This window comes from Corvus moneduloides, chromosome 1 (assembly GCF_009650955.1).
Source record: "Corvus moneduloides isolate bCorMon1 chromosome 1, bCorMon1.pri, whole genome shotgun sequence".
In the NCBI taxonomy this organism is placed as follows: Eukaryota; Metazoa; Chordata; class Aves; order Passeriformes; family Corvidae; genus Corvus; species Corvus moneduloides.
Window position 1 is genome coordinate 121,346,535 of NC_045476.1, and position 18,134 is coordinate 121,364,668.

The 18,134-nt window shown below is 34.4% G+C and overlaps 1 protein-coding gene across 4 annotated transcripts in view; it reads left to right on the forward strand.

Moving 5' to 3' along the window:
- The window catches only part of SNTG1 (syntrophin gamma 1), a 335,889-nt gene that overhangs the window by 304,515 nt on the left and 13,240 nt on the right, over positions 1-18,134 (forward strand). For all 4 annotated transcript variants that reach the window (XM_032125031.1, XM_032125012.1, XM_032125003.1 and 1 more), the window contains 2 exons: positions 3,507-3,599; positions 16,028-16,138. In XM_032125031.1, the coding sequence (XP_031980922.1) occupies positions 3,507-3,599; positions 16,028-16,138 (204 nt within the window). The remainder of the gene's footprint in view (positions 1-3,506; positions 3,600-16,027; positions 16,139-18,134) is intronic.

Sequence of the window (18,134 nt, forward strand, 5' to 3'; positions counted from 1 at the left end):
GGAACTCACACTTATTATTACACCTTATTTTATTTTCTATATCTTGATTTGGAAAAAAAGTTTAGAATATTTTTAATATAACTGTGTTTGTCGTCCTCATTTTTCTCTCAGCAATCCATTACTGCTTTCATCTACCAACTTGCAGATGCAGATAAAATCTGGTGCTATAATTTATCTCTAACAAGTTATTTCATTTCTCTCTGAGAAAAAAAAATGGTGACAGGTTCAAAATTAAGATATCAACTGTACATTTTTACTAAAATTCTGGTTTATGCCAAAATTTGTATTGATATGAATATTCATATTTAAAGTGAATGCTAGTCCAGTAGGTTTCTCTTACAATGAAATCATATAATTTTGAAAATATAACTGCAGTTTAAAACTGCCATTTAAAATTCTTCAACTGTGTTGTGTACTAGTACATAATCATACAAATAGTAACTATTACTCAATGACTATAACCTCCAGAAGAGTTTAATGAGGGGCCAATTCTGATCTAACTCCAAAGAATATATAACAAATTTAAGTATTTTTTAAATGCCTCACTGTAAATATATAATGAATTCTGTTTCAGCCTAATTCATAGCTTCTGCCAGAGGTATATCTAAAACAAAAAATTGACAGTTGCTTTTTCTTAGAAAAGAAATGTATTAGAGGAGGCATAGTCAAGTTGATAATAATTTAGCAATAACATGGTGCAATAATACAGTGGAGTCATTTTGGTGTGTTACAGTCACTCTTAAATTAGTTTTGTAGTGTAGCAAGTGATGATAATCCATTTTCATAATCACCTATTAAAAAAAATTAGTTGAAATGAAAATCCTTTTTCCTTACTGTGTCACAACATTTTTGCATGAAGAATCTGAGACTACTATAGCTTGCATAATGATGTGCAATTATATATATGACTGTCACATTCCTTTTGTGTTCTTGTTACTTTAAGCTAAAGTTTTCACCTCTTCCATCATGAATTTTTTTCTTGCTGTCCTTGCTTGTATTATAGTTGTTTGCTTTCTAATGTAAGGATTATTATTTAAGCTGGTTTATATTGCAGTACTTTAACATATGTTTCCATTGAAGTTGAATCTGAAAGTCTGAACTAAGTCTTAGATTTATATTACACTTTATTTCAGCTTCAGAGATGGCTTAGATGAAGTTCACGATGTATTGTTCTTTCCATAATTTAAACTGTGTGTGTTGAGGGAATAGTATTTAAGGAACAACTTCAAGTTGTCTCCTTCAGCCTCTGCCTGACCCATTGAATTATTAATAAACCAAAGCTAACATTCCATATTCTGTGGAAGAACAGCAAATGACTTCTGAAGTGTGTTCTGCTTCTTTTGGGAAGGGGATGCTTCAGTTCTGATGAGGTTTTCATGAGCTCTTATGAGAAATCAGCAACCAAAGCCGAACATCCACAGTATATATTATTCATGGTCACTTTTAAAGTTTTAAAATGTTAAATGTGTAAGAAATTTTAAATGTATCTTGATAACAATTTTTACCTTTCTCTTTTCTCCAAATATCTGAATTAAAAGGCAGCTTAAAGAAAATAAAGATGAGAAAAGTCTTACAAGAGTTTACTAGTGTCTGAAGGTTCACATGCCTACTCTGACCTGTCACCAGAATCATATGCAAGTGTGCACAACACCTGCAAAAACCAAGGGACATTCTTCCCCAAAGAAACTAAATTCTCAGTGTCTGGAGATCTTTTTTGTTATTCTCATGTTTTTTCTTCTCTAAATTGTTTTGAACATCATAGTCTGAGGGTGTGGAATGGTCTTTTCTATATGTAAAGAATGACTAAAGAATCAGCTGCTGCTAGTAGTGCGCAGTTTCTTCCTGCAAATAACTACACCGAGCTGAACTAGAGGATATTTCTCCACAAATTGTGCACTGCCTTTTGTGGAAATATCCTTCAGTCTGGGAAACAGGTCGCTTTTGCAGTGCAGCCTTGAACCAAGGCTGCTATGGCCTGTTTTTCACAAATCTTAAGTTCCCAGTGAGGCTATTTAGACAGGCACAGTGCTGGGCTTAAACAGAGGGAGCTGTGCCAGCTCAGCATGGTGCTGTAGTGCACGCTGTAGGTTGGCCTCTGGTGTTGGGGTGGGAGGTTAGATAACTTTACATGACAATATGTGTTTTAAATCTGATACACATTTTCTTTGCCAAATTTAATTTCCAGTAAAGGCTCTGAGTCTTTTCTAGATCTTGAACGTTTGCAAATAAAAATGGAATTTGCATCTTGTAAGATGTTTGCAAGATAATTCCACATAACTGTACATTTTTTATTTTGCATGCAAAACTTGAAAATGTTTGCATATTTGACTTAATTAACTGTAACTGTGAACTATATTAATCTGCACTTTTTCTTCTACTAATGAGATAGTACCAAAGGCAATATCCTCTTCTTTTTCAACACTGTTTTACAATCAAATTTTACATATTCATAGCAGTTTTATGGTGTAGCTGATCAAAGAAGAAAAAGAAAAAGCCACTTTTTTTCATTAATATAAACACTAAGTACGAATTTTTCAATTTTCCTTCATAGCATTTTCTATTTAGAAGCTGTTAATGCACCTTCCAGCTTCTTGTGTTCTGAGGAGGACCACCTAGAATCCAAGAGCCCTCCCAAAGAATATATGAGTGAAGGCATGTGATTTATCCTTGATAATCAAAATGCCAAAGATAATCATAGGTTCTTTTGTAATACTGACAATTTAGTAACCCACATTGTTCCCATGTTTACAATTTATATTTTGATTTTCTGACACATTATAGATGAAAAAGACAAGTCTGTCATTTTGTACCTGTAGTCAGCCTTCAAGCACAGCAGTAGTTTTGATCCTGAAAATTACACTGATAAATGTCTCACAGTGTGTGACATTATGGGAATAAATAGATGCATATATTTAAAAATTATAGAATGAGAGAGTCTTTCAGAATTCCAAGGTTTCTCATAGAAACCTTTGAGATATATTGGTCCACTAGCTGAAGCAAAAGAACATATTTCAGATAATTGCATCAGTTGCTAAATGGTATGAAATATTAGCTTTTCCCCTGAGATTTAGGACAAGAGAAAACCACAAGAAACAGCATACAGAGATACTTTACATATGCGTTTTCTTTTTCTTGAAAAGATAAAAGGAACATATTAATCTTAGAAGTTGTTACTGGGTATGAAAACCAAATAAGGGGGTTTGAAAATAATAAAACTTCCCTTTTAGAAAACGTTATTAGTAAGCCACTGAGGCAATTCCGAGCCTCTTTCATTTCTTCCCTAATGGAAGCAAAGCCTGTTTTCATAGTATTTAGACAACTTCATCACTCATTAAAATCCTTTGATTTGAAATACACTGGCAATAAATAGACATATATACACAGAAACGACTTAGTTCTGATAATAATTTTGAGATACATAAACATTAGAATAAAGACTCAGAAATAGAGGTCCTAGAAAAAATACTAAGAAATGTCTTGTGTCTTCTTTGATTTTTCTTTTACAGTGCAAGACATATGCCTGTGTTTTAGAGAGTCACCTTATGGGACTTACCATCGATTTTAGCATGGGCTTTGTCTGTTTTGATGCTGCCACAAAGGTAAAGTTCTGAGACTTTTTTTCATCACACTACTATTATTCCTTATTATTTCTAATATTTTGAGATAAGTAGTACATCTTTTAGATATCCTTCTCTTTGTTATAGAAACAGATCATCTCTTGTCAAATCTCTCATGCTGTAGTCTAAATTCAGGACTGATTTCTAATTATGTGAGAAGTAGTATTCTGGGATGTGCTTGTTATTGAAAAGCCAGTACTGATATCAATCTGAAACAAACATCAGATCTTTATTCTTGAATTTCACATGAAAGCCCATACTGATTCAGTTTGATGGTTTTTTTTGCTGGTGCTTCCTTGGTTTTGAGAAAAGATAATTTTCTTGGTTTCAATCTCATCTGTGAGCTTTGAAAATAATCTTCCATTCTCTTCTATTGTTTTGTGGAAATGAGAGTGTGCTATTACAGCAATTCCACAATATTTTAGCTATTGGTGTTCAAGTGTCTGTAAAAAGATAAATCAACCATAGCCGATATGTCTCACCCATCAGCTTTTCCTGTCAGCCTTAAAACAACTCGGTACAACTGATGAAAGAGTTTGTTTTATCAAGTGAATAGTATGGACTCAATTTCCATATTATATTATTGCGTGGCCAAGTCTCAGTAAAATCATTGAGACCCTGAGTATGTCATGTGTTGACATTTGCACTAATTGCTGTCAAGTCCTAGAATGTCAGAAGCTTTACTGCTACTACTAGACACTGCTGGTAAATGGTAGAATCTTTCTTGTGAATGAAATGGTGAAATCTTTCTTCTGAGTACCACTTCTCCTCAATACCTATTTTCCTTTGAGATGCTGCAACATTGTTACCACCAATTGTTGAAGATGTCCTTTTGACTCCACAATTTGCTCCTATGCTCTATTTTAAGGCAATCCTTCCCACCTCATTATTCCACTAATCCAAACCCTTTTATTCTTCCCGCTTCTCCGTTCCACTGATTTTTTGCACAAAGCGATGAATTTTAAATTCAAGTACTTATGTAACCTTGTTTCTTTTTGTTAAGCAAATAGTCTTGTATAATTCATCAATGAAATGCAGCTATCAGTTTAGAAGGTATTACACAAAAAATCAGAATTAAGATGCAGTAGCTCAGTTAAAAAAAAAAAAAGCGGTTTTCCCCCACCCACCCTCCAATAATATTTTAAATATATACATTATATAATACATATGTATGTAATTATAGAATCATAGAATGGTTTGGGTTGGAAGAGACCTTAAAGATCATCCAGTTCCAACCCCTCTGCATGGACAGAGACACCTCCCACTAGAGCAGGTTGCTCAAAGCCCCACCCAACCTGGCCTTGGACACTGCCAAGGATGAGGCATCACAGCTTCCCTGGGCAACCTGTTCTGGTGCCTCACCACCCTCAGAGTAAAGAATTTCATTTGTATATCTAACCTAAATATACCCTTTCAGTTTGAACCCATTACTTCTTGTATTATATGTACTGTATTGTATGTTAGAATAAAGCATTACACCACAAATAAAAAAAAAAGACATTGTTTTGTTAGGTAATTAGGCATTAGGCAGTGTGAGATAAGGATGGCAATTGCATTAGAAAAGAAAAGAAACAACACAATAGAAAGCAACATAATCTGTTGCCAAGTGACTGCTACAGTTAAAATTGTCAAACAAGCCTTAGGGTGAAATGTCTGAAATCTAAGTGTGTCAACCAAGTTTTAGTGGGTGCCTAAATACAAAAAGCATTACCTACTCTCCATCATTTTATGGAAAGATGAAGATTAGCCAAAAATTTATTCAGATATTTTTATTATGATCATGACAAGTGTAAATTGTGTCTATGCTGGCAATGGTCTTCAACAATATTGCTAATCTCATATATACTGAAATGTAAAGTAGACCTGTATTGTCTCTTAAGCTAAAAGTGTTATTTCTCTTCCTAATGATGTTCATATGAAGCAGGAAATCAAAATCTGTTTTCCAGAAATTATCTGAGAAAGCAATTAAAAATGGAAACCAATTTGCAGGACAAGGAAAACATGAAAAAGATTTAAATCAAGTAATCCATTTCTTATTAATATTTACATATACATTTGTGAATTAAGACTGTACAAAAGTCCTGTCAATTGTCCCATGAATTAACATACTCAGTATTAAAGACAAAAACATTATTTTAAATATCATACCATTCCTGAAAATGATACTTACTTATAATTCTTTATAAGTTTTAGGATTTTTTTACAATTTGTATTTGAAGAACCAGTACAAACAATTATCTTGTCACTTCCAGTGATGGGGTATCCACAGCTTCTTGGGGCAACCTGTTCCACTGTCTCACCACCCTCATCATATAACCTTATGTCCAATCTGAACTCTCCCTTCTTCTGCTTTAAAAACATTGTCCCTTTGTCCTGTCGCTGTAGGCCTTGGTAGAAACTCTTTCGCCATATTTGTACAAGCATCCTTTAAGTTTTGAAAAGCAGCAATAAGGTCTCCCTGGAGCCTTCTCTTTTCCAGGCTGAAGAGCCCCAACTCTTTCAGCCTGCCTTCATGGAAGAGGTACTCCAACCCTCTGATCATCTTAGTGGTCCTCCTCCTGTACATGTTCTCTTCTGTTATTTTGCCACTGCTCCTATCAAATTCAACCACTCCTTTTTGGGTAAAGATTAACTTAAAGCCATATTCCATAGCCTTCAGAGTTCAGTGTCAGATTGAACTGTTCATCATTCAGTACTTCTCTCAGAATAACACAGAGAATAACCCTGCAGATGCAAGATATTTTAATGAATTCATGGGGGGTCTTGGACAAGTACTTGGAGGACAGATCTACTGAATATCATTGAATGGGTTTTTTATTCGTATTTTTTTACAACATTTTCATGTTTCCCAGAACACAGAGGTCTCCAAAAACAAAGTAGTTTTGGAAATAAAGTAGTTTCTGAGAAGTCCTGTCTTATATTTTGTTGCAATGGTATCTTCAGTAAATCTTCAGACAATGTCAATATTATACTTAATACTGTGCTCATGGTATTTTAAGTTTTCTTTCTTAATTCCTAATGAATTGACTGTGAATTGTCTTTATAAGTGCACAGTTACTAATGAACTGAAATGAAGAAAGCCAAGTTCTTTAACTCATGATTTTAACATTTATTCAAATGTTCCAGTTATTTTAGCAGTGCAACAATATTTAAATTGTTTCTTCGTCTCACATTTCAAGTAAGTTAATAGATTTTGTCCAACATGCCTGACAAGTTGCAGTCAAAATTTCATAAATGTTCTAAATTCCAGACCCCCAATGTTCATGAAAAAGTTTGTAAGGGGTAGTGGTTCTCATTATGTGTATGATTTCCAGACAAAAGCCTTAGAACGCTGTGTAGGCTTGTTTCCTTGTTTGCTGTCATTTAATCCCTAAATAATACTTAACTATGTAAATTGAAATTAGTGGTTAAAAACTGTCATCTGTGCTAAATGTATTTCAAGTCAAACACATCATAATTAGATAAAAACATTGTTTCTTTGTCTGCACAGACCTATGATGAATATGAGTACACAAAGTATTAAATTTAGTTATTCAGAAAAAATCTGTGCTGTGATGTGATTATAACAGCACTGGCATAAATCATAGCTGTTTCTGCTGCATATTCTCTGCTTTTTCTTATTCATTTTCTGACTGATAGCTCATAGAGTCAACAATAGTTTGTCATTTAGACTATTTTGGTATGATGCTTTATAACAAGCCACTGTAGTTTCCTGAAAGGAGAATGAACAGTTTTTAAGACTGTCTGGTTAAATTGGATTGTTCAAACATTTCAGAAAATTAGTTCTCAATTCAGCTCAGTAGTTTGTAAACTACCAAATAGAATTTTGGACACAAAGTAATTTTTCTCCTTGCACCTTAAAAAGTAGTGACAAACATATTTGCACCCTTGTTCTTCTGCAGCACTTTTCAGAGCCAAAGCTCCGGTGCAAGATGCCATCTTTTATTAGCAATGTATGGATTGAAAGCAAACTGTGACACACAGCCCAAGCCAACACTAGAAATCTTTGATTATGATTATTTTTGCGATGTAGTCCTTCATTTGTGGTGGTTATAAACCTGGAGTCAAAAAGCCACCTGCCTTCTGTGTTGGCATACACAGAAATGTAATTCTGATCAATAGGGAGTTTCCCCCAAGCATCTCTTCCAGTGGAGACTTCTTCCAAAAAATGTCCACCAGCTTTAACACAATTTCATTATTTGAATAATGAATAACACAATTTCTTTATTTGAAATACAGGATGTCAAATAGCCCCCTTACTGAACTTCCCTCTTTCTTCCTTGCTAGTATTCTACAAAAAGTGAATTTAACAAATCTTTGTGAATACCATTTAGATATTTTATTTTCTTTTCTGCCTTAATCACATTTTCCAGATTCTGCTTAGTTACTCCTTGCACTACAAGGTGTCTTAGTATACAGCGTCTACTCCAGACATAATTTTTCACCAGTGATGTTCCATATGCTAAATGTTTTGTTTATTTGGTTTTAAAACATGAAAATTCTAAAAAGATGCAAAAAGTTCTGTGGCAGTTCTTAGAAGTTATATACCAAATTTTATCCTAGGTCATTTTTGCTTTATTGTGTATCAGTGTTTACTGGGGAAAACATTTTTCTCAGTCCTGCACAACTACATCCCAGCATTCATGTCCTAAATTTTTCTAACATTAGCTAGTATACAGACATAAATATTTTAATGAACAGGTGTAACTCTTTTATGGGCAATTTGTGTTAGGTACGGACATACATGGATATTATGATGAGCATTTATAAATAAGGTTTTGCAACCACTATAGCCACCTTAAGAATTAAGTATGGAGACTGATTAAACAGAATAACAAGACATGTACAGAAGTTAATATAACTACTATTCTGAAAGTGATCCAATGCATAAAACTACTACTATAAACCATTGCCATTCAATAACTGATTCTTAATATGCTTCCATAAAAAAAATGGACTACGCTTCAAGTAGATGGGTGGATATACATGGAAATATGTATATTATATATATATTTCTGTTTTACTGACATATTCATTAATTTTTTTTCTATAATGTGCTTATTTACATCATAAATTCTACTAATAATATATGTATGTGTTGGTGGGAATATACATTGCCATATACCTACCTGAACAAAGTGCTGTGTCTGTACTCCATCACATTTACTGCTCATTAAAGCAGCGTCAAAAAAATATATTTGCCAGAAGAGAAAAAAATCATCCCTTGTAGGATTGAAAATAAATTAAGGTGCTGCTGAATTATATGATGGTGTTAGAACAAAGTAAGAAAAGGCTCTGCAACGGCCCACAAGGTGCCCATGAACAAAGCTCAGTGTACCTGTCCTCTGTTCTCTTGCAGAAACCCTGAGTATTTCCCCAAAACAGAGAATACACCATGAACAATAAATAGCATTGCAAATATCTTTAATTTTATTTCCATACCAAAAGACTACTGAATCACACAGAGCAGTATTTCTCTTAATTTCTTTATGAATAAACTCCCATGTTTTCTAGGGATACATACCTTGTCTGTCTCTTTACGCAACTAATACATATACAGTATATTGAGATAAAACAGCATATAAAAACCTTCTTGATATTCAAATTTCAGTAATAGGGAAGGCAGGAAGAAACCAGGCTCACTGCAAGATGGAGATTTAATGATATAACTCTTGCAAAAAAATATTTATTCCATGCTTAGAAGTTGAAATGCTGAACAAATAGCTACTATAACTTTAATATAAGCCATCAAGCATGCTTCATACAGTTTTATGTTCTGTGGGTAGAAACAAATTTTGGTAGGTCATCCATCAGTACCAAGAAAATACACTGTAGTCTTTTAACATTCTATGTAATTTCAGTAATGGACAAGAACAGTTAGTTTATAAGGGCTGACTTTCATGCTTTTTTCCTTTGTCTCATTTTTGTTCTTTATCCTCTGTGTCCTCCCGTCTTTCCCTTTACAGTTATAAAGCTGCAGCAGTTGACAAAGGAAATTGCCTTGGACCATAATTCTTTTGTAGTAAGACAGTCTCCAGAGATCAGTAACACAGTACAACTGAGCATGAACAAGATCTTAATCCTACTCAGTTCCCTACTGCTGCTATAACTATGGACAAAGTGTCACTTGGCAAGAACGAAATCTTTCTCAATTAGCTATGAGACAAACAGACAAATTAAGGTGTATCCCAGGTGCCTGAAGACTCAATTACTTTTATTCTTAGGAACAGGGCTTCTGCTCTTGATTTAGTTTGACTTGTAGGAGTATCATCTATTTTAGTCAGACAACAAACAGCATTAGCTTGAAAAGTTCCCATTGAAGTTTAGCATAATTCTGCAATATAGATCACATACGAAAAAAATTGCCTTAAGAATCTAAAAGGAAGAATAATCCAATCAGTCAGAAAAAAGAAAGGTAGTGTTGAAAAAGTACAGTTATAGACATCTGAAGGTGTGATGGAAAAGACAACAAAGGGATTTGATGAAACTAAAACTTGAAAAGTGACCTCTGACATCCCTTCCTTAATAAAGATGGTTTCTTTGTTTACTCCACCATTTAGAGGTGGTCTGGGATGTAGCTGTCTAATTATTATAAAACACTGACAGATTCAGGGTTTTTTTTAAGCATCCTACTGAAGGCCAAACTTCTTTTGCTATTACATAGTAAAACCTGTATGATTCATGTCAATGGAATGACATTGTGCTTCTGATTTCCGTAGATCATGTATGTAGATAAAACATGTATTTCATAAAATCATAGAATATCCTGAGTTGGAAGGAACACATAAGAATCATCAAAGTACAACTCCTGGTCCTGCATGGTGCAGCCCCAAGAATCACACCATGTGCCTGAGAGCGTTGTACAACTTGAACTCTGTCAGGCTTGGTGCTGTGACCACTCCCCTGGGGAGCCTGTTCCAGTGCTCAGTCACCCTCTGGGTCAAGAGCCTTTTTCTAATATCCACCCTAAAGCTCCCCTGACACAATTTCAGGCTGTTTTCTTGGGTCCTGTCACTGGTCGCCGCAGAGAAGAGATCAGTGCTTGCCCCTCCTCTTCCCCTTACAAGGAAGTTGTAGACTGTGATGAGGTCTCCCCTCAGCCTTCTCTTCTCCAGGCTGAACAGACCAAGTGACCTCAGCTGTTCCTCATGTGGCTTCACTGGCAGGTGAAATTATGACATTGTACTACGTGGTGCAAACACTATTGCTCAAGTTTGTTAAGTGTAAATAGTCTTTCTGCAAGAAGAGAGTTCGTTCACAGTGGATAATTCAACACAGAAGAGACAAAACTGTTAAATAATAAGTTGAAGGTAGTTAATCACTGAATTCATAGGACACAAATCTGCTCTGGTTGGAGATTCTTGTTTCTTTCCTAGTGCCAATGCATAATGCCCTCTGTATCCTAAATGATATATCTATGCCAGAGCCATGGACTAGTCAGACCTCCACATTTCTATGACTATCCTTAGAGCATGGTAAGTAAAAACAGTCACCTATTTATTCTGTATTTGTTTGATAATCTGGTCTCTCTTTGGATTAGAACAAACTCCTTGACCCAAAACAAAACAAAAACCCTGATGAATATTCCTAGTCATAGCCCCAACAAAGACAGTTACAGTTACGATGTATTTCCACATTCCTGATGCCATTACCTAGGTGGAAAGTGATTTTGTCTGATGTCACCTCATCAAAATTTTATGTGGTTTAGTCCAAGATTCTGGGAATGAGTAGCAAACTGACATAGAATATGAATGTGAAAGTATTTTCTAAGGCGCCTTGCAGAATATGTGTTCTAGACCTATCACTATTGCTAAGAATAGAAACAATATAATTTTCTTCATTTGTGTGACTGTATTACAGGTATAGAAGTCAGTAGCTTTTCTTCCATGTGTCATTTATATGTTGCATTTATGTACGAAGTATAAAATAAAAATACACAGTCAGAGAGCATCCTTTTTTTAATTATAGCAGAATAACACTAGCAGAAGATAATAGGCAGCAATTTGTTTGCAAAGACTAGCACAAATGAGTCCTAGATGATTACTTATAAATAAAATATTTCTCATTAAAAAGTATTGGTGAAAAATCTTGGTCCCAGATATGTCACAGGAAAAAAAATCCTGTTAATTTCAGTGAATATAGGATTTTGCTTTTTGATTATTTGTTATTACAATAATTTAATCGCATCTCAAGAGGAGTCTTAAATCTAATTTGTCTGCTTGTCTACACAGTTTATTTGTTTGCATTGCATTCTGGTATTCTTTGAAGTTAATTTTATTAAATGGTTTAAAATGCAAAAAGCAGCCTAAGCAATATATGAATAATAATTGAGAAAAGGATTTATATCTTACTGGTTTTATGCATGATACATGCTGTGTTTTTTCAAAGAGATTGTCTTCTTAAAGTGCATTTTTCAAGACATGGATTAATTATGTCAGATTTTCTGCAACCACACTAGTAGTATGCAAATTGTGGTGCTGGTGGTATTTTCAGTGTATGCCTTGGTCTCCTCTTGCTGAATTGGACTGCTTGCTGCTGTTCCCAAATTCTATCTCTACTCATTAAATGAGAGTTCACTTTTCAAGGCAATAAATAGTGCACACTGAGTTTTCCTCTTCATCTTCCATCAAGGCATCATAACATTTTGTGCCACAACTTGAAAGGAGTGTCAGGGTTCTCATGAGTAATTAATGCCACTGTCTACAAGAGAATCTTTTTTAATTTGGTTGCAATTTGTGCTTTAAAAGGAATTGGCACCTGGTCCATTTGTCAAATCTATTTTAGGGTAAACAAAAATTTATTGCTTCCTATAAATACTGTATCTAGACCTGCAAAATATTCTCAGTGATGCAGGTTATGCACAGTTACTGAGGGAAGTACTTGAAGAGAAAAGGCTGGTTTTATCAGCTAAAAGTAGCCCTATGAGTGTTGAGATCAGTAATACTGCACCTTCAAACCAGTAAGTACTTCTGCTTATATTTCATAATTCCTGAAAATTGATCTATAAATAATTTATGTGACGCAGATTTAGGTGTTTACCAGTTTGTGAAAAAGCCAGCATGTTTTACAAGTGCACTTATTGGTTAAAAGTCACTACGTATACATATATATATTTGTACAAAATGATAACAGCCTATGTTGACTTCCTGAGGCAAGCATTCAACAAATGGTTCTGAGGAGCAAAAAAATGACTGTGACATTGGTGTTGATCAGTATTCCCAAGGATATCTATGACTAATGCAGGAGAATTAGCCTTTAAAATTAGAATTCAGAAGAGTCACCCCAGTGAGCACTGTAACACTGAAGCCAGCCCACAGAAAGATGAAAGACAACACATGAAACTCTCTGTCTCTCATGTGTTAATGTCTCTGCTGTAGTTGCACGTTTGTGTGAAACTGGGTGCTCAGGTGAGCGGTTCTGGTCTCTCCTTTCTTACTTTGGCACCATGAAGTAGTCGTTGAAAAAGGATAAGTCTGTTCACTGTTCACTGCTTATGGATTTTGCAGCAATGAAAATGAAAAGAAGAAAAGAACCACACTCAGAACATATAAAACCAGAGGAATTAATCCAGTGATCCCCAAGACTCTTTATTTTAAGAGCGATGTGACTGTGGTCACAGCATTCTGCATCCCTGATACATGTGCTACACAGGCAAAATGTGCAGTTCTGGCTACACAGGGTAGCACTTCAGCCTCTTTGTAGGAGAAAGGATTTAAATCGATCTTACTGGGCACATGATTAACTAATTTACCCAATTTTTGCTATCTAGAATTTGAACATCTAGTTTAAATGGTTTAAGCTAGCTGTTACACTTTTAATGTAGTATAGTATATTGAAGTAGACACACATCCAGAGTTTATCATAATGAACCAGTTCTTCCCAGTTTAAACCAGAATGTAGGAATTGTTATTCAGGGATTCTCTAGAAAAAGAAATAGCCAGGGTGACTAGCTTGAACTACTTTGTATTCCTGACTTAGTAACTTGAAACTCACTTTTCCCTATTCTTATTTTTGTAAAACACCATCCCCATGTGTGAAAATCTTTGAGGGAAAGGGTGTGCAATTTGTTAAAGAACACTCAAAAGGAGCAGATAATTCTTTCATGTGGGAATCATTTCATGCATTGTCAACAGCATTTTTACTCTTCACACTTTAGATGAAGAGTATTTAGTGGTCTCTGCAGAGACTGTCAGTTCTAGGAGCTTGTTTTAATATCTTGATGTTGAAGTACAGTTCTGTTGGGATTAGTTCTCTCCACACTATGGACCTGGTTTTGCAGTGTCCTTAAGTAAGAGCCCTTGCCAAGTAGGAGTGTCCAAAACCAATGTTATGCATGTATTGAAGTGTGTTCCTGAGTTGTGCCTGTGGTTTGGTGTGACTGTCATTCTCTTTCCTCTAAATGGGAACAAAATGCATGGCGAAACTGCGTGGAGATGTCAAAGTACCAAAGTTCTATACATCCTTCATTCCAACTTAATCTGACTTGGAATAAGGCCAGGTACTCTGGGATTTTGCCTGCACATCTAAGGGTTTTTGTTAATGCTACATCTCTCTCCGGGCCTCTCCATAGGTCATCAGAGAAGAGAAAGATGACAGCTCATTGCTTTGATTGTTTTCTCTTGAGATAAAGAGACAATCAGTGGCCTTTACATTTCTCATCCAGGAAATGGCATACTTAAGTGGATTTTCTGTCCCTGCAGAAAGGCAATGGTTTTGGTCTTCTGACAAGATTTGTTGAGTTACATAGATCTGTAAAATAAAAAGGAGTTTACAAAGTAGGTAGGAATAAAACTACCAGATTGATATTATATACTGGGTTGTTTTGCTTTGTTTTGTTCTTACCTCACTATTTGTACAATATAAATAAACATCTTTGCTCAAACAAGGTCAAAGGAATTGCACACACACAGGGATGAGGGAAACTATTCTATTTTCTGTAGCAGGTATTGGTGGGCTCAGGAGGACAACATTTGAAACAAATAGGATATATTTTCACATAAACTGCCAAATTCCTCTAGTTTATCTGTAACAGAATGTCCTTAACTCTGTTTATGGCAGATGTCACATGCACACAGAGAATGAAAGTGGTGCTGAGACTAGGGTTCTTCTTTTTATCTGGAAGGGGCAACAATATAGAGAGAATTTTGGAGAAAAATTCTAGTGCTTGCTTTGTGTTTAGTGCACAGTTAAGATGCTGCCCTTGTGGTTTCTTTTCTCGTCAGGTTGCTAAGGCAAACACAGCAAACTTTATTCAGCTTGGTGCAGGGTTGAGATTTTTGCGAATCATTGACATAGAGATCAAGACATCCTGAGGCCAAGGGGCCTGCATAGATTTAGGACAGTTAAAAATTTGACCTCCCCCATATTCTGTTTAATTCCCAGTAGACAGTAAATCATTCATAGATAAAGACTAAGGGCACAGGTGGAAGTGTCATTCTACACTGCTGAGAGGAAATAATTTACAAACCCTTAGACAAGAGAGTTGCCTTAAGTTTCTGTGTTGTTCAATGCCTGTGAAGCTAATGTTCATCAAAGCAGTAGTACAATGTGAGTGATGATGACCTCCTAATTATGTGAAATACTATTGGAATCACGATGAAAAATTTTAACAATCCAAAATATCTGGAGGGTGGGGGATATCTTTAAATGATGTTGAAAAGCTTTGCAACAAAAATAGCTCTTTTCCATTTTTAAGCAAAGTAGTTTGAAACTGGTTTTTCTACATAAATCCACACTAGATATGTTTTTTAAAAGATGTTTTTCTAGACAGCTGTAAATTTTCTTAATTGTATATTTATTTTGTAAGGCAGTCTGTCTTTTTCAACCAGACAATGCAATTCATAATATAATTACTTGAAAGGCCACTGATATGTTTAGAATTAATGATTTACTCAAATTCCTCATTAGAGCTCTCATAAATAAACTCAAAATATGTTCTCATTACAGAGCTTTCTTTTGATATTTTATCATTTAAAAATAGGTATTTGTTTTTAGTATGACATGCCCTTTATGTTAATAGTAGACTTTTTCAATACGGAAAGTGGGGGCTTGTATGTCAGATCAACACTTCAGATAGAGTAGGTAATCCACAGATCATCAGAAGAAAAAATCTTTCTCTTTTGTGTTTAATCAGTATTAAATGCAGATAAAGGAATTTCAGGGTAAATTTCAAAAATGTAGTCTGACAGATGTTATTCAAGCACTGCCAAAGCATAATATATCTGTATGATTAAAGGGACATCTGACCACAGAACACTACATTTATTTAATTATGTACCATAGAGGTGTTAAAAGTTCCTGTGGAAGTGGAAGGAGATCAGCTATTTCTAATGCAATTTTCAGTGATAACTACATTGACTTGCTTGTGTAAGATTTTTTATATTTGTTTATTGTTATTTTTTTCCCTTTAGGCTGTGCTTTGGAGGTACAAGTTTTCCCAGCTCAAAGGTTCTTCAGATGATGGGAAGAGCAAAATCAAATTTTTGTTCCAAAACCAAGATACTAAACAAATTGAAGCGAAGGTAAAAATAATATGTTGTTTGTATAAAGGTGATATGCAATTTTCAAAGCAGCTAGGGGAGTAGAGGAGTGTAATAAACTAAGTAACTTGGAAATATTAGGTTAATGCACAAAGAATGCAAAGAAAACCAATGAAATTGAAGAAAACTGAACAAATTACTTTTATCTAGTTAAAAGTCTTTTGAAAGGTGTAATTAGATTTAAAAATAATAAAATACAGGATTTATGGGATATATGGGTTTAGGCATGTTTTCCAACTCTCCTCTTTGTCATTGTGATAAAGCTGAGAGCTTCAATACAGTGGTTTTCACCCTATAATTGTATGATGAAGAAATGGTGGAAAATATATCCTTAAGTCAACCTGGGAACAAAACTCAGCAAAGGTTTAAAATCTGTTTTTGTTTCTCAGAGAGAAAAAAAGTGGATTAAATATATATTTCCTTACAAGACTGAAGCATTGTGTCTGTCTCTAATGCAAAATCAGAAAAGTTGTATTTTCAGTTGTGCTTTTGATTGAAGAGTTAGTTCATGAAAACTATAGCCGTGAGACATTTATGCTTACTTCAGTTTATGTCTTTTGAGGACAAGGGCATTCACTGTCCCAATATATATGAGAAGTGATCTCCCCAGGTCTGTGATAAGTGGAACTGCCTTAGAGTCAGCTTAAAGTTCTTTTTTGACTAGAATTCAAATTTTAGTGTAAACCTGAAGACTATTTTCTCGTCCATGTCTAAGCCTTGTTTTTAAAGCCTTTACTTTATAAAGCCATTTTTCCTCACCATGTCAGAGACAAAATTGCTGAGCGAATGTGATAACAATACGGTTCCATGAGCAAAAAGGACATGGTTAAATAAATTGTCCGTAAGTGCTAAATATGCAGAATATAAAATACTCTACATATAATAATAACATTTATAAAAAACTATATAAAGAAAAAAATGCATTGTTTTGGGGGCAGTTATGAGTTTGAAGGCCAATAGCTACATTAAGCATCTATATTTTCTTCCTCCATGTCTCTTTATGTTTGGTGTTAATTATTTTCTACCCAGCAGCTATTACTTGATTTTGAATGTTTTACTCAATAAAATAAAGGTAAGTAATATAATTCCCATTAAATATAATTCCCATTAAATATAATTCCCATTAAATCAATGGCAATAAAATGTGAGGACCATGGTTTTGATACTTTCATGTTCTGCTGCATCTCAAGGATAAATATGTTCTTATTTCTGATTTCCTTCAGAAATTTTTTTAATAGTAAAGAAGGTTTTTTTCAGCTTTAATAAGAAAATAAAGCTTAACATAATGTCATGAGGATGACTTTCTCTTAAAGAAGTAATTGTAAACTTTTATCATGCTCTTATGTACAGATGAAGGATGAAAATCATCATTATTTTTCTAATATCTCTCTTCTATTTCTGTCATATTAGACATGATTTTAGCACTGACGAAAATTCATAAGAGTCCAAGAATTGCACACTGTTGGGGTGTTTGGGGATTTGGGGGCTTTTGGTTTCGTTTTTTTTTTTTTTAATTGGTAAAACTAGAATAAATTTTTAATACTGAATTACATTTTTTAAAAAATAAAACCAAAGAATGAAATCTAATTTTTGAAAAAAAATAGTTTTCTTTTTTTTTGTTTCATGTTTTAAATTATATCTGTCATATAAATCACTTAGAGATACATAAGTATGTTGGATATACATAAGCCTTAGAGGTATCCTGGTGCCTTTATTGTACCTGTTGTTATTCCCACTCAAATTGAGTTCTAAAAACTTCTGCCAAACTTTTATTAAGGTAGAAATTCTACTTTCCACCTTATGAAAGCAGAGTATTAATACAAGCCTGGTAGCATGCTTATTAATATGCTGTCATGTTCCCTGGTTGCTCCTCTTTACTCTAAATTTAAACTTTCACATTACTCAATTTGGAAATAAAAATTTGTTGCTTTTAATTAATTTTCTTGGTGATCAAAGCATGCCAACTATATGCAAAGAA